We start from the raw sequence: 25,811 nt of genomic DNA on the forward strand, positions 1-25,811 counted from the left end.
TATAAATTTTTTTTTTTTTTGGAGATGGAGTGTCTCTCTGTTGCCCAGGCTGGAGTGCAGTGGTGCGATCTCAGCTCACTGCAACCTCCAACTCCCGGGTTCAAGCAATTCTCCTGCCTCAGACTACTGAGTAGCTTGGATTACAGGCATGCGCCACCACACCCGGCTAATTTTTGTATTTTTAGTAGAGACGGGGTTTCACCATGTTCGCCAGGATGGTCTCAATCTCTCAACCTCGTAATCCGCCTGCCTCGGCCTCCCAAAGTGCTGGGATTACAGGGGTGAGCCACCGCGCCCGGTCAGTGTGGCTCCTATTTTTATAGAAGTGGATGGATGCACTATTTCACAAGGTCCAAGAATTTTTTTCTGTATGACTGCGTTGTAGTACTACAGGGAGAGCACTATAGTATTGTAGTCATGAGACTAAAGTGGAAATAAGACTATTTTTGACAAAAGATGCCATTAAATTTCAGACTGTAGAGCCACATTTACAATACCTCAGGCTAATTACTGTTAATTTTGAGGCAACTTTCTTTTGACGATGGTGAGGGTGGACTATTGGATTGTCATTACAGGAAGGTCTAGATTTCCTGCTCTTAACAAAATTACATTGAATTCATTTTTAGAGGTGATGAAAACTTCCTTTTTCAGAAGTTAGTGTTAAGGTCTTGGAAGTGAACACACTGTCTGTAGTGCTATCCATTCCTCTCCTGAAATTTTAACTTACTACTGGAAATCCTTAACCAATTATAACAGCTTTGTTCTCTTTATTTTCAAAATGATTTCCTTTGCTTTGATTAGACACTCTGTTTTTTGTTTGTTTGTTTGTTTTTGGTAACCATAGTTCATCTAAATGCAGCTTTTTTTGAACTTTAAAGACAGAATCACTTTTTTTTCTGAGACAGAGTCTTGCTCTGTTGCCCAGGCCAGAGTACAGTGGCACCATCTCGGCTCACTGCAACCTCCGCCTCAGAGGTTCAAGAGATTCTCCTGCCTCAATCTCCCAAGTAGCTGGCATTACAGCTGCCTGCGACCACGCCCGGCTAGTTTTTGTATTTTTAGTAGAGATGGGGTTTCACCATGTTAGCCAGGCTGGTTTCGAACTCCTGATGTCAGGTGATTCGCCCGCCTTAGCCTCCCAAAGTGCTGGGATTACAGGCATGAGCCACTGTGCCTGGCCGGAATCCCATTTTTAACAAACTGAGGTAGCAAAATCATCTTTTTCATTCTTTTAGGAAATAGCTATTGCCAAAGTCAAGGTGTAGATAATACCTAGTCTTGTTACATAATGGGGATGCGGTTTGCCGAAGAATTTTCTTTATAAAATTGAAGTTTCAAGGGATGTCAGTGTTTATGCCATTTTTCCAGTTCCAAAATTATTCCATTCCATTCTAGAAATTTGAAGTATGTAACTTGAAATCCTTAATAAAATTTGGATTTAATTTTAAAAAGAGAGAGAGAGAGAGAGATGGAGTCTCAATATGTTGCCCAGGCTGGCCTTGAACTCCTGAACTCAAGGGATTCTCCTACCTCAGCCGCCTGAGCAGCTGGGACTACGGGTGCACACCACCATGTAATTTTGTTTTTATGTTTTATTTTTACTTATCTGCATTTTCTAATTTTTTATGAGCAATTATACTGTGTGTACTAAAGAAACAAACACTTTAAAAGCTAAATTAAGAAATATCTTTTCTTATTAAAATATTGCTTTACAAATACATGAAAATTTTACTTTGCTTTACATCATTTACAAAACATATTTTCACACAACCAGACATCATCCTATTATCCCTACAAAATTATATTTTTGTTTTATAGATAACAAATCTCAGATAATCTGAGCTGAAGTCATCTTCACAAAAGGAAAAGTGACCTAGCTCTCTAGGTAACCAAATCTACAGAAAAATTTCTTACTTACAGCTCTGAAGTTTCAATATATTTTGCAGTTCCTTCAATCGTGTTACAATATTCTGTGGCAAATTTGGTAATAAGCTGGAGTAAAGTAGCACTTTTATCATCCACGGGTTCACCGTAGCTATTTAAAAGAGACTGATACTGAGCAGCTAGAACATTTATTCTTGTTTTCAACTCTGGTAAGCAATCTCTGATGTGATGCATCAGTAACCTAAAAAAGGTTTTTAGAAAGGAAAGATTTAAAAGTAAAATTGTGTATTCTGAAGCCCTAAAGAAGTCAAATTTTTAAAATGGGGAAAACCTATCAAATAATTTGTCCTGGCAAATGTGATATACTGTGAAATATATATTTGGTCTCTGTCTTCATTTCCTGGCAATCAGCTCCTAAAATCCTTGGACTCTCCAAAAGCATAACAGTGTTTAGAGTGTCTTTGCATGTTAATGAGATAACTGGTGGCTGGGAGTCCCTAGATAGCTTCAGGATGGGAGCTGGTCACCAGAACAGCCTCAGAAGAAGGGAGAGAGGCCAAAGGTTGAGCTGATCACCAGTGGCCAATGAAGTTTCCATAAAAACTCAAAAGGACACAGTTCATGGAGTCTTCAGAGAGTGGAACACATGAAGGTTCCCGGAGTGTGGTGTGCCCAGAGAGGGCACGGAAGCTCCACATTCTTTCCCACATGCCCAGCCCTGTGCATCTCTTCATCTGGCTATTTACCTATATCCTTTGTACTATGCTTTATAGTAAGTGGGTATATGTTAAGTAGGGTTTCCCTGACCTCTGTGAGCCACTCTAACAAATTAATCAAACATGAAACGGGAGTCATGGGTACCCTGACTTATAGTCCATCAGTCAGAAATACAGGCTACAACCTGTGCTTACAACTAGCATCTGACTTGGGGGCAGTCTTGTGGGACTGAACCCTCAAACTGTGGGAGCTGACGCTATCGCCAGGTAAATAGTGTTAGCATTGAATTAAAGGACATTCAGCTACAAGCCCCTGGAGAATTCCTTGCTTGATGTATGGGGAAAACTCCCCATGTATCTGCTCTCAGAAGCATTATGTGCCATACTGATTAACTGTGTGTAAATAGGAAAAAAACAATTTGTATTCGTTTTTCCTAAATCATAAAAGGAAAAAAATGCAAATTATTTTCATATTACTGCAATTACCACAGAGAAAGCAAGCCAATCAATTCTTCCTATATAATTTTGGTTTCATTGACTTGTCATTTACAATTAGTAACCAGCAAAGTAAAAATCAACCTTATTAAGATCCAAATCTAGCAGTCTTTAGGAAATAAAAGTAAGAGAAAATGGCTTCCACTTCAGTCATTTATAAATCATCTAGAAACATCTTCTAGTCCCCCACCATCAATGGGTATTCAGAATCCAACGTATACAACTTAAGTTATTTCTACAGTGAATAGGAATAAAAGACATTCTATTTCTTTGTTTTTCCATCTCCCTTTCCTGGTAAATAAAAGACATTCTAAGTTAAGAATAGATAATGTGAAAATTACAAATTTTAATGCAGTTGCTGAAATGCAAAGTGCAAATGAAGTCATCTCTAGTTCTATCCACAAAACTAAATTAACTGTCAAAATTTTCATAATTAAAACATCTTAAAATCACTTGAACATTCATTCTAGACTGCATGATGATGTAATGTCAACCACCCCAATAAAAATAGAGACATCTACTCTTCAGGAACCTACTATGTAAGAAACCATAAGTGAAGCTGTTAGGAACAGTATGAAAATGTAAGGAACTGAAAATGAATCCTCTCAGACACCTACTGGTAAAAACAAACACATCTCATTTCCAAAAGGTAAAAAAGTTACCTGTTTAGAGTCCTAGCAAGATACTTTGTTCCATTTCTATTGGCCAGAGATGGATATTTCTTTTGAAGAAAAGCATACTCATCACGGATTGAATCAGTTACACTCTTCTTGTTGTTAATATCTAGCTGACTCCTGAGGTTGAAAAAATTACAAAACTATTCAGCTTAATGGTTGTCCTCTTCCTACCTCAGATGATGACAGCACCAGCCATTATTCTCTAATACCTGACAGGGACTGTTTTATTTAATTCTCACAATAATTGTATGTGACAGGTATTATTACCCCATTGTATAGCAAGGAACTGAGGCTCACAGAGACTAACTTACCCAAGGTCACACACTAACTGGCATAGCCAAGATTTGAACTAAGTGAATTATAAGTAACTAGTGCCTAAATAGAGTAGGCCTCATTATTGCCATTAACTATAGACAAAAACAATAAGTAACAGGTATAGACAGGTATAAAAATATAAGAGTATCTTAGTCAACTGTATATTTTATCCATGGACAGGGAACTAATTTCTCCCAAAAATAATTAAGTTAATTTGAAGAACAATCATCTACAATGAACAGTGTTGCGCCACCTCCTTGCCTGAAAAAGGAGACAGTTGGAATTGGGAGTGGGGATGGGAGAATGACAGGAGGGATGGGATGGAAGGACATTAAAATAGAAGCAGACAACTGGAATGGATCTTATATATCAGGTAGTAAAAACATTTTCATTTTCTAAAGGCTTGAGACCCAAAGACATTAGGTGTCATTTAAACCTACATTGTATCTAGTTTATGGAAGAACTGGGACTAGAACTCAGATTTCATGATAATTTCAGGGTTTCCTAGCATATGAAGGCTTTGGACTAAAAGAGAGATTCATCCGAATCCAGCTCTTTCACTACCCATGTAACTTTTGGTTAAATGTATAACCTGAGGTTTCTGATTATAAAATAGACATCAACACCTACCTCAGGGGATGCTGTGAGGATTCCAAGAGATACCATTTGCAAATTGCTCACAGTAGAGTGTCTAAAACGTAATTAGACACTCAATAATAGTTTCCTTTTTCCAATTTTTAATACCAACTATTTATAATTAGGATACCTTTAATAAAATTTCTCCAAGTCACATCCTGGCAATTACACAAAATCACTAATGCTAGGGATTAAACCAATCTATTAAAATCCTGCCACCTTAAACTCTTTCTCGATTGGGTATACATTAGGTAATTTTTCCCTTACCCAGTACCTCCTCATACATAGCTTAACATGATAGGCAAGAATTCTTAAAGCCTGGCTATTACAACATTTCTTCCATTTTGTGGTATTGCTTACTTTAGAAACATTTTCCATTAAAAATTTCTATGGGGGCAGGCATAGTGGCTCATGCCTGTAATCCTAGCACCTGAGAAACCAAGGTTGGAGGATTGCTTGAGCCCAAGAAGTCGAGACAAGCCTGGGCAACATGGCAAGACCCTGTCACTACAAAAAAAATTAAAAATTAGCCAGGTGGTAGTCTCAGCTACTTGAAAGGCTGAAGTGGAAGGATCACTTGAGCCCAGAGGTCGAGGCTACAATAAGCCACAATCACGCCACTGCATTCCAGCCTAGGCAACAGAGAGACACCCTGTTTCCAAAAAAAAAAAAAAAAATTTCTATCTCTTTTCTGCCTTTAGGGCAATTGATTCTTTAGCAATACCAAGATCATAGTAAAAGGGAGAAAAAATATAGGACAGTATCACATTTCAAACAGATTTTAGAAATTCAGACTTGCTCTGAAGTGAGAATGCTACCAATTCTTATCCCATTCTAACTGCTAACCTGTTAACTACTCCAATTATTCCAAGTTTGACTGGAATAACCCTTCCCATCAATACATCCATGGCATCAGTACCCGCATCCATGAGATCAAGTTTAGTGATTACAGCTAGGGTTCTGCGACCTGGTAAATGCAAAAAGAGAAAAGGGCAAAGAAAAGAAAGAAAATGATCCATTAAATAAAACTATTAAGTATTAATAAAGGAAAACCCTCATCTATAATCCCACTTAGTATTACCTCGGTCATCATTTTGATAATGCCTTTCTTACCAGTACTTTTTAAAAAATAATTTTAAACATTGTGTACAATTTTTAAAAACATTTTTGCCAGGTGTGGTGGCTCACGCCTGTAATTCTAGCAGTTTGGGAGGCCAAAGCGGGCAGATCACCTGAGGTCAGGAGTTCGAGACCAGCCTGACTAACATAGTAAAACCCCATCTCTACTAAAAATACAAAACTTAGCCAGGCGTAGTGGCAGACGCCTATAATCCCAGCTGCTCAGGAGGCTGAGGCAGGAGAATTGCTTGAACCTGGGAGGCGAAGGTTGCAGTGAGCTGGGAGCGTGCCATTGCACTCCAGCCTGGATGACAGAGCAAGACTCCATCTCACAAAGATAGAGATAGAGATAGAGATAGAGATAGAGATAGAGATAGAGAGATAGAGATAGAGATAGAGATAGAGATAGTATATATATAAAAAATAGATTTTTTTCACATGCAATTTTTTGTTGACTCTTAGGGCTATTTTGTAAGCATTTAAAAAATCTATATAAAATTTACATCCAGGAGATATGGCCCATGCCTATAATCCCAACACTTTGGAAGGCCAAGGTGGACAGATTGCTTGAGCCCAGGAGTTCGAGACCAGCCTGGGCAAAGTGGTGAAACTCTGTCTCTACAACAAATAGAAAACTTAGCAGGGTATGGTAGTCCTAGCTACAGGTGAGGCGGAGGTGTGGAAACTACCTGAGCCCAAGAGGCCAAGGCTGCAGTGAGCCGCGACTGCACCACTGCACTCCAGCCTGGGCAATGGAATGAGACCCTGTCTCAAAAAACAAAAATTAAAATAAAAATATTGACTCCTTTTTGGTGTACACTTCTAAGAGTTTTGACAAATGCCAAGAGATATTTCACAACCAACTCAAGACACTGCCGCCCCCCACCAAATTTTCTTATGCTAACCAATCAAACCAATTTTCCATCCCTAGTTTTGCCTTTTCTAGAATGTTATATAAATGAAATCAGATAGTACATAACCTTTTGAGTCCGGCTTCTTTCATTTAGCATAATGCATTTGAGATTCATCCATGTTCTTGTATATTAATAGTCCATTCCTTTTTATTGCGGAGTAGTGTCCCATTGTATGGAATGTACTATACTTTAGTTTCACTCCCCATCTGAGAAATATGTGAGTTGTTTCCAGTTTTTGGAAATTATGAATAAAGATGCTGTAGACATTTGTATATAGTTTTTTATATGAACACTGGTTCTCATTTAACATGGTTAAACACCTAGGAATGGGACTGCTAATTTAACTTTATAAGAAACTGCCAGACTTGTTTCCCAAAATGACTATACCACTCCCACCAGCAATGTATGAGTTCCAACTGCTCTGCGTAGTGTACAATTTTAGTCATAAGCATTTTCTTTTGTTTTTTTTTTTGTGCAGTGGTACAATCTCGGCTCACTGTAACCTTCGCCTCCTGAGTTCAAATGATTCTCATGTCTCAGCCTCCCCAGTAGCTGGGATTACAGGCATGCACCACCATGCCCGGCTAATTTTTGTATTTTTAATAGAGATGGGTTTTCACCATGCTGGCCAGGTTGCTCTGGAACTTCTGGCCTCAAGCGATCCACTCACCTCAGCCTCCCAAAGTGCTGGGATTACAAGTGTGAGCCACCACGCCCAGCCTACAAGCATTTTTCTGTATTGCTCCAAATCAGCAAAATCATCCTTTTTAATTATTTCATATTTTACTATTATAATTTACTTAATCCTTCCAACTGTTGGTCGTATTGTTTCAAAATTTTTATACTATAAATAATACTGGGCCAATTATTTCCTTATGATGTATTACTAGATTAAGATTAGTAATCAAGCCAGGTGCAGTGGCTCACTCCTGTAATCCTAACACTTTGGGAGACTGAGGCGGGCAGATCGCTTGAGCACAGGAGTGCGAGGCTGCAGTGAGGCATGATTGTGCCACTGCACTCCAGGCCTGGGCAACAGAGTAAGACCCTACATCCAATACAAAAAAAAGATTAGATTAAACATATTACAATATTTATGGCTCGAGGGTCAGTTTAAAATAGAGTTAATACATATAAAATGCTTAACAGTTTTTTTTTTGTTTGTTTTTTTACAAAGGTCTGGCTCTGAGCCCAGGCAAGAGTGCAATAGCATGATCTTGGCTCACTGCAACCTCTGCCTTCCAGGCTCAAGCCATCCTCCCACCTCAGCATCCCAAGTAGCTAGGACCACAGGCCAGTGCCACCATACCCAGCTAATTTGTTTTTTTGTATTTTTTATAGAGATGGGGTCTCATTTTGCTGCCCAGGCTGGTCTTGAACTCCTGAGCTCAAGTGATTCACCAGCCTTGCCTCCCAAAGTGCTGGATTTAAGGGCATGAGCCACTGAGCCCAGCCTACTTTGAATAAAAAAAAAAATGTAAATAAACTCTTTGATAAAGTTTATCTTTAACTGAAGTGAACATTATTTACTCAAGTAGTAAAAAAAAGTTTCTTAAAAACTTGAAATATAAAATTTTGGGGCCAGGCGCAGTGACTCACACCGTAATCCCAGCACTTTGGGAGGCCGAGGCGGGCAGATCACAAGGTCAGGAGATTGAGACCATCCTGGCTAACATGGTGAAACCCTGTCTCTACTAAAAATACAAAAAATTAGCTGGGCGTGGTGGCGGGCACCTGTAGTCCCAGCTACTCGGGAGGCTGAGGTAGGAGAATGGCGTGAACCCGGGAGACAGCTTGCAGAGAGCCAAGATCACGCCACTGCACTCCAGCCTGGGTGATAGAGCAAGACTCTGTATCCAAAAGAAAAAAAAAAATGTGTTAAAGTGACCCTGCTTATGGGATTTTTTATTGGCAGTCTTAGCACTACTTCATATCAAATTTTTATTTGAAATTATTCTTCAAAGCAGGGTAAGAAAAACACGACACAATCTTCAGACCCTCTAAATAGTAAGGTGAAAAAAATGGTTTCTATATGAGGCCATGCATACATTTGTTAGCAACAATAGTAACCACTATCTTACAAGCCAGCATTTTATACATGCTACGAGATATGCACTACATCATTAGTCAAGCATCAGTGACCCACAATGTGAACTAATCCTTGGGGTCAAAATGCTTCATGAAAGGATTTTACCTTCATTTCTAAAAATCCCCTTTGCCTTGAGCATGTCTAAATGTTCTCTACCTCTGCAGAATGTAGATACTGTAATTCTCTACTGTACTATAATAATCTACAATGATTATCTACTGTGTTTTTTTTTTTAACAGAGTCTATGTTGCCCAGGCTGACTTTGAACTCCGGACCTCAAACAACGCTCCCATCTCAGCCTTCTGAGTAGCTGGGACCACAGGCACATGTGACCACATCTGGCTATGTTATTTACTCTGAAAAGCCAGCCATTCAAATACCTAAGTTGCAAAACAAGAAATCCTTTTTGCAAAGCCACTGTATTATTTTAAAATTATTAGGTAACCATTACAAATAAAGATGTGAAATATTTTTGCCTAGTCTGTATAGCAACTTAATAACCTTATTTTCCATCAGAATTTCTAGTTTTATAAACAAAATAGGAAAGCATTATCTTTTAAATTTGTATTAACAACTAGAGATACTGTTTTAAAGAGAAAATTCGTTTCTCAAGGGTAGATTTACCATTGTAAAATAAACATCTCATTAAATATTAACATCTGTCCTTACCATCTGGATCTACCTCTCTTGAAATTTTAAGTGCCTCTGATGTTGCCATATCTGTATTAGCAGCAGTGACAGCGAGGATAATGGAATTTGGGTTACTGATGAACCGAAGAATGAGCTCTCTGATTTGAAGCTCAATATCCTTAGGTTGATCACCTACAGGTACCTAAACCAAACAGAGATGAGCAAGGAACTAATAGTTAAAAATCAACTCAGCTTTTTTACCCACATTTAATCCACAGAATATAGGTATATCCATTTACAAATAGTTAAAATAAAAATAAAGACATTAGTAATATACTACAATGGTATTTATGATTCTGGTAATGTGTCGAGTCTCAAACTGTAACTCTTGCAAATATCAAAAGTTAATTTAATACAATCCCATGTTAAGAATTGGTCAGTGTGGATTGGCTAGATACAAATTCATTCATTCATTCATTCATTCAATTATCAAGTGTTTACTGGCAGCCTACTCTATTTCAGGCTCTTTTCTGAACGTGATATCAGGTCATTATGTTACAGTAGCGAATTTTAAAAAGACCAAACTTCCTGTCTTCATAGAACTTATTTTTTTAGTAATAACAGGCATATGATAAACAAAAACATATATATAGTATCCAGATGGTGGTAAGGGCTGTGGAAAAATAAGGCAGAACAGCAGGCTAGGGAATGATTAGAGAAGATTATGATTTTTTTTTTTTTTGAGACAGGGTCTCACTCTATCACCAAGGCTGGAGTGCAATGGTGCAATCATAGCTCACTGTATCTTTGAACTCCTGGGCTCAAATGATCCTCCTGCCTCAGCCTCCCAAAGTGCTAGAACTACAAGCATAAGCCATTGCACCTGGCCATTAGGATTATGATTTTAATGTTTTAAATTGGATTATGTTTTTAAATACAGTAAACAGGGAAACTTCACTGAGACAACTGACAAGAGAATGAGCAGAAATTAAGCCAATAAGGGAGAGGTACATACAGATATGTGGGGGAAAAACAGTCCAAAGAGAGTGAACAGTGAGGGCAGGAGGCTGAAGCAAGAGGAATTAGCAGAAGAATAGGGACGTACCAAGTAGATACTTTAGATCTCTGTAAAAACTTGGGCTTTTACTCTGAGTGAAATGGGAAGAGTTTTAAGTCAAGGAATGACAAGCAACTGGAGAGGTTTTGAGCCAAGGGATGACACAATCGAATTTTCACTTTAATAGTATCACTGTCTACTAAGATGAGATCATGAGGAATACCTATTATTTATTATTGTGCAGTAATCTAGGTGGCATGATAGTGGCTAGATTAGGATAGTAGCTATAAATTTATAAAACACGATTGAGTTCTGGATATACTATAAAGGTAGGAAGAGCCAAGAGGATTTGCTGGCAGGAAGTGGGATGTGGGATAAATTTGTGTCAAGGATGACTACAAACTCTGACTAAGCAATTGGCAGAATGGAGTTGCCATCTATTTATTTATTTATTTATTTATTTATTTATTTATTTAGAGACAGGGTCTCACTCTGTTGGCCAGGATAGAGTGCAGTGATGCAATCATAGCTCACTGTAGCCTCAAATTCCTGGGCTCAAGCAATCCTCTTGCCTCAGCTGGGACTACATGCATGCACCACCCTGCCCGACTAATTTTGTACTTTTTGTAGAGACATGGTCTCTCTATGTTGCCCAGGCTGGTCTCGAACTCCTGGGCTCAAAAGAATTCCTCCCACCTTGATCTCCCAAAGTGCTGGGATTACAGGATAAGCCACCACACCAAACAGAGATCGGCAAGGAACTAATAATTAAAAATCAACTCAGCTTGTTAATGAGTTGCCAATAAATGGGATGAGTTGCCATTTATTGCAATGAGGGAAGACTACAGAAGGACCAAATCTAGTTGAGGAACAGGTCAGGAATTCAGTATTAGAGTTTGAAATGTCTATTAGACATTTAATTATATATGTTGAATAGCAACTAGATACACAAGTCTGGAGATATTTGAATGCCATCAATATACAGAGCCTTATGTAGTTAAAGCCATAAAATCTGATGAAATCATCAAGGGGAAAGTGTACCTAGAGAAAACAAGAGGTCCACAAACTGCGCTCTGGGGCACTTACTGTTTAGACATTGGGGAGATGAGAAGAAACAGCAAAAGAGACTGAAAAGGAGTGGCCAGTGAGACTGGAGATAAACCTGTAGAGTGTGGTATCCTGGAAGCCAAGTAAAGAAAGTGTTTCAAGGAGAAAGGAGGGCTCAATGTTATCAAATGCTGCTAACAGATCAAAGTGATTGCAAAAAGAAGCTGATTATTCTCATATGGGATGTCAAGGAAGTGAAAACAACCTGACCAAATCTACAACTATTCCTTCCTTACCTTGGTCATTCCTGGCAAATCCACAAGTGTCAAATTGACAACATTGGGTGAAAAAATCTTAAGATGAATTGGTTCAGGGCTTACTCCCTAGAAATAAATTTTAAAATATTATATAAAAATCACATTAAAATTTCAATGAACTATGAAGTAATAAACTTCAAGTACATAGACATTAATGCTTTTAAAAATGAATTAAGTAATGATCCCAAAAACTTTTTTTAACAATCAAAACCTGATGAAACACATGGGAAGTTAGGTGGCCAGCCATATTAACAGGTTATAATCCTACCTCCATCCCTGTATCATATTATATACACATGTATTATATACCATGTATTATTTTACATTCTTTTCTCTTGATTATAAACATACACCTTTCCCTTTTTTTTTTGAGACAAGTTCTCACTCTGTTACCCAGGCTGGAGTGCAGTGGTGTAATCATGGCGCACTGCAGCCTCAAAATCCTGGGCTCAAGCAATCCTCTTGCCTTAGCCTCTTGAGTAGCTGGGACTACAAGGTGTGTACCACCATGCCCAGGTAATTTTTAAAAAATTTTTTGTAGAGACAGGGCATTACAATGTTGCCCAGGCTGGCATATACCATTCCTTAAACATGTTTAATAGATTTAGCACTGAAAAAAAGAATAATGTATTCCTCACTATCCAAATTTATAAGGCTCCAAGTTCAGAAGGTAAGGCAAAGATAACAAGTTGTCCAAATCAGCTTGGTTCCTGATCTTTGAATATCAAGTGGCAAGAATGTGTATGGTAAGAGATTCCTCAAGAAGTTTATCTAAATTTTTAATGTCTAGTAAGAATTTGGATAGTGAGAGATACATGTATTTTCTCTCCTGTAGACTAAGATTACTGTGTAGGCTCCTTTCTCTTCACCACTGGCCCTCTGCAAGTTTTAGGATTGAATCAACTATATGTAAAAAGACACTTATGAGATGTTTATACCCCATCTTTGTACATGCCCTTCTTTACCCTTTAATATATCCTCTTATCATCTGTTTATCCACCTTACGTTTTCTCTCATTAACCTACTGAAAATTCTAATTTGCCAGCAAGTTTTTAATATCCTTTACTCCATGTTCCCTGTACAATTATATTTGCTATTTTAGATTACTCTGTGCTACTTTTTCATTTTAAATACTCCAGTGTTCCAAAGCCAACAGATGTCAATACCTGGCATACCTATTTAGGTTGTATATTTCTCAGGATCTTTATTGCCATGGCATTCCCCTATCATGTCCAATACAAAGCTTTGCCCAATGCCTTTACAACTCCAATCTCATAGACATTTTAAATCCTTCAGGGCTTTATGTTAGGCATATGCAGTCATTTACATATTTTGACATAAAAATTATATAAGATCAAAGTATCATTTACTTCATTACATACGTGATTTGGGAAAGAAGAGATGTTTCATAGATTTGGGGTTGGGGGACTTTTCATCTTTTAGACACTGTGGATGAAAAGCTGCTAGGTAAGTAAATTATATCCTCACCATAAATTAAACATCTTGTAGGTATATAGACTCAATCTTTAATGACATTCAGTTTAGTTAACTAAAAACATTTTTTAATCACCACAACACTCTAAATTCTGGTACTGTGTAAAATTACCACCAATTGCTGAGTTCAGTAAGTAAATGGGGACTGTAGGAGAGATAATTCAGACCGATGTTATGATCAATAACATTCCAAAAGCCAAAAATATCCCTGATATAATTGGAGGAATGACGACAAGCTAATCTAGTTTCTGGCCACTTTTTCAACCCCTTCTACACAACATGGTTTCTAGAAATTCAGGGAAGTATGGCAGCAGTAGCAGTAACTCAAAGGTAACCAGCCTAGAGTTCAATAATGGACAAAGCTCAGTCAGTCACTGTATAACAGCAACAAATACTTTGAACAGTCATAAAGAGTTAACATGACTCTAAAAATGCCTTTCTGTCAGGAAATAATCTTTTAGCACAGTAACTGGCAGATACAAGGGTTCAATATTTGTTGAATGTTAGTACTAGGCTAGGGCCCACTTGTGAGATTAAATGTGCCTCTGGATAATGTAAGAATGGAGCTAAGAACAAAAAGGAAGGGAAATAAAAATTTAAAGAGATATATGTAAAATGTAAAGAGAAAATAATAGGAATAAAAAAGAGAGAAGACAGAAGACAGCAGGATTCAGGCAAGGCAGTGACAGTACCTAGTGTCGAGATTAACAGTATCTTAGATACCTAACTTACTTTACATTCTCACAATCTCAGAAAATAAGAAAATAACCAGTTGCTAATGTATTACTTTTCATTTTCACTAAAAAAAAAAAAAAAATCCCAATGTGTCTCTCTTTGCTTTCATAAGCAAATCTAGCCATACACAGGCAAGAAAAAGAACTCCTCAAAAGATATATATAAGTGATACAATGCTTCCTGAGTTGGAGTACAATCAATCCATCAGAAAAAGATAACTTATTGTAGCAATATTAAGTAGAATTATATAATAATGTGGTATGTACATGACAGGAACAAGAATAAACACCTAAATAAAATACCTGATTTATATGAAAGCTTTAAGAAAGAAAAGGGATTTTAAGCAAAGTTCTATATATTTGTGAAAATACTCCATTTGTTTCAAAGTCCATTATGAATTTTCAATATCCATCGCTTCTCGGCCTTTTGGTTAAGATCAAGAGTATGAATTTACAATGCCCTTCACATATTATGTACAGAATACCTCAATTATATATTTATTGATGCTTGTGCCTTCTAGCTCTAAAAAGATGCCTACCTTATTATTTCCTGAAATTCTTTCTGTTTCATTTTCAATTTCTTGTCGAATTTCATCAAAATCCGTGTAAAGCTAAAATTTTCGAAATAAAAAAGCATAATATTCAAAATAAGATCAAAAGTTCTTAAGTTGGAGGGGAAGTCCATATACTTCAAGGATGTCTATGTATTTGTTTCAGAGAATAAATAAATTCTAATGTATACATACCATTTTCTGAGCTAAGGATTCATAGTTTTTTATGAGTTTTTTTTGTTTGGCTTTTTTTTTTTTTTTGAGACAGGGTCTGACTCTGGCACAATCACAGCTCACTGCAGCCTCAACCTTACATCCTCAAGCCATCCTCCTGCCTCAGCCTTCCAAGTAGCTAGGACTACAGGTGCATGCCACCATGCGGGGCTAATTTTTTTAGTTTTTACAGAGACAAGATCTCCCTATATTGCCCAGGCTGGACTCGAACTCCTGGGCTCAAGTGATCCACCCATTTTAGCCTCCCTGAATACTGGAATTACTTGCATGAGCCGCTATGCCTGGCCATTATGAACTTTTCAAAGCTTCCTGATCCCACAACAATTAAGAATCACCAAATCACAGAGAAAATCAGCCTCAATTTAAAGTGTTTTCCAATAAACTGTGGTTGGAAACGTTACTAAGATTTATTTGATAAGGAATAGTTACTTCAAAATAACTTAATTGCCAATGATTAGAAACTAAATTATCAAGTATTCATACAAAATATTATTTTCAACATTATTTCATTATACACGTGTGATTACCTTATTTTTGGTGTGAAGAAATTTACCCCATTCTTCTGCTTCCACCCCTGGAAAAGAAAACTCATTTATTAGAAACTATGGAAACTACTTTTATCTTTAGGAATTCAAAAAGGCAACATAATAAAACACTTGTTAACTTGTATTTAATTCTGCCATTTAGTACAAGTTAACAAGTATTTTAAAGTCTGCTAAATTATATTTTTCTAAAATTGTATTTTCTGCTAAATTATATTTTAAAAATTGTATGGTGTATTTCAAAAACATGACCAACTTCAGGCAGAGCTGCTCACATGTCTTCCCACCAGCTGAAATCTAGATTTTGCAAATAAAATTGTTTATTTCTCTTTATTTTTTTTGTGTAGTTATATTACAGTAAAAGGGATATTCTTTAGTTTTAAGCATCTTACATATAAAAGCAGTTTTCTGACGAAAGTAAAGTTAGTGGCTAAGAAGAAAAATTAAGAATCCCACTGAGTAGTGCAAAAAACGTATGTAACAGATTTACACATATGACTCAAGGAAAAATTTTACAATGTGTCAATGAAACAGCTAATTCTTCAGTTCTTTTTAAAAATTTGGTTTCCTGTTGGTTACCTGTAGAGTCACAATTTGCTGTTCCTTTAAAGAGCTCTCTCATTATTATAGAGCTAGCTGCTTTGTAATTTACACACACTTTCAAGGTGATTTTCCCCCAGGGTCAAGACTTTTCCCTTGGAACTGGAGGCAGGAAAGAAATAAAATGGAAGAAAAGAAAAAACAAGAACCCTGGTATATGCAGCGTAAGGAGTTGCCACTCTCCATTAGTTTGCAGTCATAGGTCTGTTCCTTTTGTACTTGCTGAAAGAGGAAAATAGATTCACTGTTGCACTGTGTGAAGTAGTCTAAAACTTGAAGAGCAAGATACATTCTGTTTTTCCTAGAGAAACTAGAACTGTTTAATTGCGTAAAGATAATCTAACTTTAATCTCCTCCAAACACAGCTGTTTTGCTTTTGTCAAATTTACAGAAGGTTAAAATATCTTAATAAGTTTATTGAATAATGCATATCAGCCACCTGAAGTCTAAATAAAAATGATTGTAAGATATTCAAATAAATAGAAGAGTGAGTCAATGCTTTGGTGGGATAAAGGTAAATAAAACTGGATCCTTTTTGCAGATAAAATGCTCACCTACTCGTAGCTTAGTACCTTCTTCCAAGAAGTCTCATTGGAGGACTGGAGTAATCTAGGTGAACAGAACTCACAAAATGCAAGTACTACATACCAAAGAGCTGTTTCTACTTTATCTTATTATATTTAAAAAGGCCTGACTTCACAAGCACGTCTTCAAAAATAAAAATAAAATAAATTACATTCACCACCAAAAAAGCTTGCATTTTGATGCAATGCCAAAAAAATAACAAGAACCACTAAAACCTGCAATCAATGTGGATGGGCAAATAAAAATGGAAGAAAAAAAAAAGCACACAGCCTGTAATAGTACATAAGCACACATGCAGGCATAAGAGAAAAAAAGGGTCAAAAGCAAATGGATAAAGGAAACCTTTAGAAAGGTGTCTTGAGTTTTTCCATGTAGCAGGGTCTGTAGTTAAAGAGAAACAGCACAGAATAAGTTTAGTGCTTATCCCTAAAATTTTAAACCTTATTAAAAATTCAAATGTGCAGAAACCTGATCACATTTCAAATGCACATAGCATTCAATCATTCGAAATTTACAACTAGAATTAGAGGGACGTATATAATATTTTTAAGTCACAGAAACAAAGCATATTGCTTGCCATAACTTTTTTAGGAAACAACCTTTCCAATATAATTAGCTATATCTGCCTTGTCTGAAGGTAGTTATCTCAATTGATTGTTCAGTCAGTTACAGATGGAACTCCTTGTTCTACTTTTCCCCCCTTCTCACTACTGCACTTGACTAGTCTAAAAAATAAAATTAAATTTTAAAATTAATAATAAAAAAGTTATGTCACCACTGTTTCTAATTCTGACACAAATGAAGCACAATCAATCCACTATTCAAATATTTGGGACGGGTGTGGGGCTCACACCTGTAATCCCAGCACTTTGAGATGCCAAGGCAGACGGATCACCTGAGATCAGAAGCTGGAGACCAGCCTGGCCAACATGGCAAAACACCATCTTTACTAAAAAGACAAAAATTAGCTGGGCCTAGTGACACACGCCTATAAGCCCAGCTACTCGGGAGGCTGAGGCAGGAGAATTGCTTGAACCCAGGACGTTTCAGCGAGCCAAGATCACTGCGCCACTGCATACCAGCCTGGGCAACACAGCAAGACTCTGCCTCAAAAAAAAAAAACAAAAAAAAAACACATTTTGCCTGAGATATCTGATAACCTACTATGGGAAAAGATAAATTGCCTGATTTTAAAAAATCTACAAAATATACTAAATACATCTTTCAAAACCTTAAAAGTTAGTTAAGTATATGCAAGTATTTGCCCCATTGGCTAAGACTGGACTGTATAAGGGTATTTTACTTGAAACATATATTGGATTTAATAGAACACTGCAGAAAGTTAACTCTTCACCTTCATGGACTCAATCCAAAGGGAGACTACTACGTGTATCATTGCACCTTATGCAGAAAAATTAATCCTATCTCTTTCCTTTAATTCTGATGTATAATTTTACTGCTTTTTTGAGGGGGCAACTGATTGCTTTTACAAATAGGTTACTTAAAGAAATAGGGGTAATAATTCAAATTATACCAAGATCTTAAGCATTATTCTATGAAACAGGTATGTTTTTTTTTTTTTTTTTTTTTTTTTTTGAGACGGAGTCTTGCTGTGTTGCCCAGGCTGGAGTGCAATGGCACGATCTCGGCTCACTGCAACTTCCACCTCCTGGGTTCAAGTGATTCTCCTGCCTCAGCCTCCCGATTAGCTGGGATTACAGGCACCCGCCACCACGCCCAGCTTATTTTTGTATTTTTAGTAGAGATGACGTTTCACCATGTTGGCGAAGCTGGTCTCAAACTCCTGACCTCAGGTGATCCACCCGCATCGGCCTCCCAAAGTGCTAGGGTTACAGGCATGAGCCACCATGCCCAGCCTATGTTTGCATTTTTTAAAAAGAAAACAAAAAAGCTTTTGCTTTAGTTCAACAACTTTTCTCCCCAAAATAAATTCTTTTTTTTTTTCACATTTTTTTTTCCAATTTCTACTGACACTGTTCAGAAGTATCATATATAGCACAATTTTGGCCTTTAATCAGCATGCTACTTTTGGATTTTGTCTCAAAGGAAAGCTGAGGAAAGCCTGACTTATTTCTTACAAATATATGAAAGATAACTGTGGAGTTCTGTTCAAACTGAACCACCCACCACTCCACTCTAAAACATAGTTTAGTACTGTTTTTAATAAAAATTTAACAGAAAATTCTTTCACATTGGCAGAAGTAGGGGGCAAGCTGAGATGACCACAAATGTACATGTTGACACCTCAGTTATCCCACAGTTGACAGAATGAAGAATCCTATGCTAAATAAATTTCCTGATAGTTGAATTATACATATTAAACACTAAAATGTTTTACTTTAGCCAGTTTCAGTGGAGCTACATCTAAAATGGATTATACTTCTCCATGTCATCTTAGAATGTACTACTCAATCTATTATTGGTAACCTAGGTCTTTGTCATGTATCTAAGCCTTCACTGGCTAAAATCCCTACACAAAATGTTAGTAACTGATTCCTTCTTTTTTTTTGGAAAGTTAATGTTTTCCTCCCTTTCTCCTCTCTTATTATCAGGCTGTCAGGTAGTTCACACTCTTCTAGCTAACTATATTGTTTATCTGCTTCACGGTTTCTAATTTTCTCTGGGTTAGAATGATTTATGATATGCTAGAATTGTTTATTCCAAGGATAAAGAAGCTCTGATGAAAAACTAAGGAACTGTCTATCCTAGAATAAAACATGTGAAATCTAGTACTCAAATTTATATAATCTATATTGTGTTTGGGGTAGTTGAGTTGCCATTTTAGGCAAATGTATATACAAAATCAGCACTAAGCTTGGAAAAAAACAATAGGCAGGCAGATTTACTGACCAACCACTAAGAGGAGACATCAACAAAACATAGTGGACATAAAAACAAAGAGATACCAAGGAGCTGACACTTCTATAGCTGAAATGTACACCCTTTTCTAACAAGCACAATTTTATCTAAGGAAACACTGCCCAAAATTCAAATAGTTTCTGAGAGACAGGATATCATGGGCCCTCTCAAGGTGACAGAAGAAAATGAAAGTTAAAAAAAAAAAAAAGAGACAGACCTAATATATACTTTCTTAAGGTCTTAGTTTCAGGTGTTTGGTAAATTTGATGAAATCAGTTAGTGGGGATGAAATTCTAGAAGTGTTATTCTATACATTTGAAGGTGAACGCTAGATTAATCCAAAATGATTACATTCAAGGTTCAGAACTTCAGTAAGTATTAGAGAAATGCAAAGTGATGAATAACATACCCAGAAGCTACCTAATGTAATTAAAAGGCTCCCATATATCCACTGGCAATCTATCTAAAAATATTACTTGTAACATCTACAACTACACTAACTTGCTTCAGTGACTAACATTCTAGAGTCATAGCAGATGCTCATGAAGTTTTCTTTCCCCATTAAAAAAAAAAAATTCAAGTCATCACCACCAACAGCTCCCACAGTAAATGAAAAAAATCAGACACAGAAATTAAAATAAGTTCAATTTTGTCAATACTATCGTCCCATCTTAAATCAGAATAAGAAGTAGAATAAAACTGCATTGAAAACAGATCTCTGCAGATAAGTAACAGATATGGTACTCTGCTGCAAAAGTAATTTAATAATTAGAGCTATGTTACAGAGTTCTATAAATAAAGTCTGAGCCAAATACTGAACTAAATAGGAAGATTAAATACATTACTCTCATTCAACATTTCAAACCTCACTAATATAATTACCACAGGATGCATATTTGATAAGCAACTTAAAATCTGCTGATAGAAACAGACAGTATTCCCTAACATATTTTCAATTTAATCAAAAAAGAACGGTTATAAAGGACAATGCTTATTTTCTTCTTCTTTTTTTTTGAGACTGAGTCTCACTCTGTCGTCTAGGCTGGAGTGCAGTGGTGCAATCTCAGCTCACTGCAACCTCTGCCTCCTGGATTCAAGTAATTCTTCTGCCTCAGCCTCCTGAGTAGCTGTAACTACAGGCGCGTGCCACCAAATCTGGCTAATTTTTGTATTTTTAGCAGAGACAGGGTTTCACCATATTGGCCAGGCTGGTCTTGAACTTCTGATCTCATGATCCGCACTTTGGGAGGCCAAGGCGGGCAGATGGCTTGAGGTCAGGAGTTCGAGACCAGCCTGGCCAACAAAGTGAAACCCTGTCTCTACTAAAAATACAAAAATTAGCTGGGCGTGGCGGTGGGCACCTGTAATCCCAGCTACTTGGCAGGCTGAGGCAGGAGAATGGCTTGAGCCCAGGAGGTGGAGGCTGCAGTGAGCCAATATCGCACCACTGCACTTCAGCCTGGGTGACAGAGTGAGACTCCCATCTCAAAAACAAAACAAAACAAAACAAAAACTACTCTTTCTTTACATTAAGAAAGATGCATACTACTTCTCACAGGACTTCTGTTTATGCTACAGCCACTAAGTTCTAATTGTCTAATCAATTCATATCTTTTTAAGAACAGATCAAAAATGAAGAGCTGTAAAATAATTCTTATCTCAAATCTGAAATTTACCATTTTCTTCTCCTGTTGTTTTTCGTTTATCTTCTTGTGAAACATGGACGAGTTGTAGAATGAGAGGTCTCCGAGTGACAATTCCAGTACCTCTGGGAAGCAGGTCCCTCCCCACCAGGCTTTCTAGCACTGAGCTCTTTCCGCTGCTCTGAAAACAGAATATATGCAAGAGCAAAATGAGTTTAACACATTTTTTTGTTAATTCAATAAACTATATTAACAAACCAGCATACAGAATTGTTTTAATTAGTGCAGAGACTTTTTTTTTTTTTTTTTTTGAGATGGAGTTTCACTCTTGTTGCCCAGGCTGGAGTGCAATGGCCACGATCTCAGCTCACCGCAACCTCCGCCTCCCGGATTCAAGCTATTCTCCTGCCTCAGCCTCCCAAGTAGCTGGGATTACAGGCACGTGCCACCAAGCCTGGCTAACTTTTCATATTTTTAGTCGAGACGGGGTTTCTCCATGTTGGTCAGGCTGGTCTTGAACTCCCGACCTCAGGTGATCCGCCTGCCTCAGCCTCCCAAAGTGCTGGGATTACAGGCATGAGCCACCACACCCGGTCACAGACTTTTTAAAGGAAAGATAATTTTATTTCCTATTACATGATCTATTTGTTTTTAAGCCAAAACCAGAAAATAAAAGCCCTGTTTTCCCATAATTTTCCCACCTGTTTTGATACTCCACCAACCAGGTTTCAAAACCTACATAATATTGGTATATATAATATTATGCCTATAATATGTAGTTATTTTACTAATGGGGCAGTAATGCATATCTTTTTCTCTAACCTTCTATTTTTATTAATATTATTACAATGTGTCACTCTATTACCCAGGCTAGAGTGCAGTGGTGCGATCACAGCTCATTGCAGCCTTGACCTCCCCAGGATACGGTGATCCTCCCACATCAGCCTTCCCAGTAGCTGAGACTACAGGCACGCACTACTATACCTTTCTAATTTTTGTATTTTGTAAAGGTGGGGCTTTGCCATGTTGCCCAGGCTTGTCTCAAACTCCTGGGTTCAAGCAATCCTCCCACCTCAGTCTCCCAAGTGCTGGGATTACAGGCATGAACCACTGCTCCTGGCCTAACCTGCTTTTATTTTTAATGTAATAATCAGGGATATTGTTCCATATCAATACATTAACTACTTCTGTATTAATCCCAGCACTTTGGGAGGCTGAGGCAGGCAGATCACCTGAGGTCAGGAGTTCGAGACCAGACTGGCGAACATGGCAAAACCCTGTCTCTACTAAAAATACAAAAATTAGCTGGGCATGGTGGCACGTGCCTATAATCCCAGCTACTCGGGAGGCTGAGGCAGGAGAATAGCTTGAACCCGGGAGGTAGAGGTTGCAGTGAGCCGAGGTCACGCCACCACACTCCAGCCTGGGCACAGAGTGAGACTCCTTCTCAAAAAAAAGTAATAGTTAAAACAGTATTCTACTATGTGTAAAACCAAACCCGAACTGATGAGCATTTAGATGGTTTTTGCTGTTATTAACAATGCTGCAATAAATGTGCTTATACATATAACCTTAGTCACTTATCCTATTACCTCACTAGATTTAGTTCATTTAAGTTAAATTGCTGTGATTAACAAGCATACAGATTTTAAGCATTCATAGATACTGCCAGATTGCAAAGAAGATGGCATCAAGCTGTATTTCCAACAGTTACCACTTTGTTCAATTTGCTACAGCCCCATCAGTATTAAGCATCATTGCTTTTTTTTTTTTTTGAGATGGAGTCTTCCTCTGTCGCCCAGGCTGCTGGAATGCAGTGGCACGATCTGGGCTCTCTGCAACCTCCACCTCCTGGGTTCAAGCAGTTCTCCTGCCTCAGCCTCCCAAGTAGCTGGGATTACAGTCATGTGCCACTATGGCCAGCTGTTTTGTATTTTTAGTAGAGACAGGGTTTCACCATGTGGGCCAGGCTGGTTTCAAACTCCTGACCTCAAGTGATCTGCCCGCCTCAGACTCCCAAAGCATTGCTTTTTGAATCTTTGCTACTTTGCTAGATGGATACTGACAGCTCATTTAAATTTGCATTCCTTTATTATTGAGGTCAAGCATCCTTTTGTTTAAGGGCTTTCTATATTTCTCCTTTAGTGATTTGCTTATTCAAATACTAGCATTTTATATATTTCTTATTAGTTTATAATAAAATTCTTTATCCATAATAAGTATTTCATTGTATGTTGTTTTAAATATTTTCCAACTTTTTATTTTGAAATTTTCAATGCCACAAAAAAAGTTGCAAGAATGGTAACAGTGAATACTCATATATCTTAACATAATTCACCACTTAACATTTTTGACACATTTACTTTATGTCTCTCTCTCCTTACATGTACCCACAAAGACTTTTTCTCCTTTTGCTGTCCTATTTGAGAGTTAGTTACAGAAATAATGATACTCCACTCTAAATATTGTGGCATGCATCTCCTAAGAACAAGGGCATTCTTCTATAAAATCACAATACAATGATCACATTCAGGATTTTTTTTTTTTTTTTTAAGAGATGGGGGTCTCATTCTGTCATTCAGGCTGGAGTGCAATGGCGTGATCATAGCTCACTGCAGCCTCTAACTTCTGGCCTGAAGAGATCCTCAAGCCACCTCAGCCTCCCAAGTAGCTGGGATTCCAGGAGCCAGCCACCACACCACTCATATTCAGGAAATTTAACATACATACAATACCAATATCCAATTACTAAATAATAAAAAATATCAATACTAACAGCTTATGGAATAATCAAATAATATATAAACCTCTATTATACATTTTAAAATATTTCTAAATTTGTCATTTTTCTTGTTTGCAATAAACTGTTATTTTCTATACAGTATATTCTCTACTCTATTTTTTTCTTAGTCAAAACTTGTACTTTAAAAATTTATTTTCTACAAATACAAAAATCCTAATTTCATCTGTTATGTCAGACAGGGTCTGCAGGAAGCAGATGGCCCACTCAAATTAGATTAATTTAAAGAGGGTTTATTTACAAAGGGACTATTTACAAAGCTGTGGGTGAGGCTTACAGGAAATCACAAGGGATATTGCAGTAACCCAGGCTAGTAACAGGAGAGCAGCTCTCATCACCCCAAAGCCTAAAAGGACCAGGACTAAGAGTGACACAGCCAGCTAGCCCAAGGCTCCTACATAATGTATGAGATGGGGAATCAAGACCAGGACTTTTTTCTCCTCTTTCCTCCAATTCCCTGCCAGGGCTCCTCATTTCCACATCCAAATCAGAAGACAGAGGACATAGGGGCTTATTCATGTTGTCCAGAAAGGTCCCCTATGATGGAAAACACAAAAGCTGAATGGATCTGGAGAGTTAAATTGAAGAATATAAGACATATTTGAGAAACTGCAGTTGTGATATCCAGGGTAGCCCCTCTCATTAAATAAAACAGGGTGCTTTCCATCATTTCATTCCTGTACTCTGATACTGTACTCTGAAATAATTTTAACAACATATAGACATTTCCTGTTCTTTGTATGTCTGATGTGTCCGTAAAAAAAATCGAATTCTCTGATTTTTGAATTTATAGGCATAACTACTCATAGTAACCTCAGAATTTGTTCATTTTTCTTATTTATAATATTTTACGTTCTATTTTTTATGAGACTTTCCAAATGACTATTAAATTGATTGGCCAAATATTTTGCTGATTTTGCTTTGTAATTGATTTTTTTTAATATTTCTAATTTCTTCTTCCTGGGTTTCTTTTTTCCCCCTGGTGAAAGGAGGGTTTATCTGTTCTTTAAAAAAGTTCCTTGAATGTAAACGTTAGCTTTTTTCTCTATTTCGGCTACCGACACTTGCAACCCTCACCCACCCCTAACACAAACATACATTCCTCTAATCAGTCATCTCATCTTCTTTCTTCCACACCAAGAGCTGTGGTTCTCAATTACACAGTTTGTGACAGAATTAGAACAACACAATTACTTGTTTGCTTTTTATTTCATGTTACACAAAGATTCTCAAAATAATAACACCAACAATACCACCACCACCATTATTACTGAAAGTTTTTTTAAATGTTTTGCATATAATCCTTCCATTCTCCTTCCCACCCCTTTACAGACCATATCTTCTTTCAAACCCTTATTTGGTCTTAGTTACGTGTAATACAAATCACCAGTCTTTAACGTGTCTCTAGTCATTCTGATTCTCTAATAGATTCCCCAGGAAGGGCTAATGGGAACAATATTCTTCAAATTCTAGCATATTGTTTGTGACTTTTATTTTTTTTAGAGAGTCTCATTCTATCACCTAGGCTGGAGTGCAGTGGCATAATTGTGGCTCACTGCAGCCTCCATCTCACTGGTTCAAGCGATTCTCTTGCCTCAGCCTCCCAAGTAGCTGGGATTACAGGTATATGCCACCACACCCGGCTAATTTTTGTATTTTACAAAAGTGTCTTATACAAGGTGTATATCTGCCCACCTCGGTCTCCCTACTGTCACAGGAGAAAGGAGACAACGAAATTCCATATTTAAGATAAGAACATGGCCGGGCGCGGTGGCTCAAGCCTGTAATCCCAGCACTTTGGGAGGCCGAGACGAGCGCATCACGAGGTCAGGAGATGGAGACCATCCTGGCT

The 25,811-nt window shown here is 37.4% G+C and overlaps 1 protein-coding gene across 7 annotated transcripts in view; it reads right to left on the reverse strand.

The window, feature by feature from the left end:
- DNM1L (dynamin 1 like) overlaps positions 1-25,811 on the reverse strand; it is a 66,799-nt gene that overhangs the window by 21,551 nt on the left and 19,437 nt on the right. For 4 of the 7 annotated variants that reach the window (XM_017886173.1, XM_017886606.1, XM_017886458.1 and 1 more), the window contains exons 2-9: positions 21,193-21,340; positions 15,437-15,483; positions 14,664-14,735; positions 11,876-11,962; positions 9,515-9,677; positions 5,570-5,690; positions 3,758-3,889; positions 1,919-2,125 (exon numbers count right to left, since the gene is read on the reverse strand). In XM_017886173.1, coding sequence (XP_017741662.1) covers positions 1,919-2,125; positions 3,758-3,889; positions 5,570-5,690; positions 9,515-9,677; positions 11,876-11,962; positions 14,664-14,735; positions 15,437-15,483; positions 21,193-21,340 — 977 coding nt within the window. Of the gene's footprint in view, positions 1-1,918; positions 2,126-3,757; positions 3,890-5,569; positions 5,691-9,514; positions 9,678-11,875; positions 11,963-14,663; positions 14,736-15,436; positions 15,484-16,978; positions 17,018-21,192; positions 21,341-25,811 lie in introns of all 7 variants that reach the window. The other 3 variants (XM_017886331.1, XM_017886246.1, XM_017886537.1) reach the window with 1 other exon arrangement.

This window comes from Rhinopithecus bieti, unplaced genomic scaffold, assembly GCF_001698545.2.
Source record: "Rhinopithecus bieti isolate Rb0 unplaced genomic scaffold, ASM169854v2 scaffold_72, whole genome shotgun sequence".
Taxonomy (NCBI): domain Eukaryota; kingdom Metazoa; phylum Chordata; class Mammalia; order Primates; family Cercopithecidae; genus Rhinopithecus; species Rhinopithecus bieti.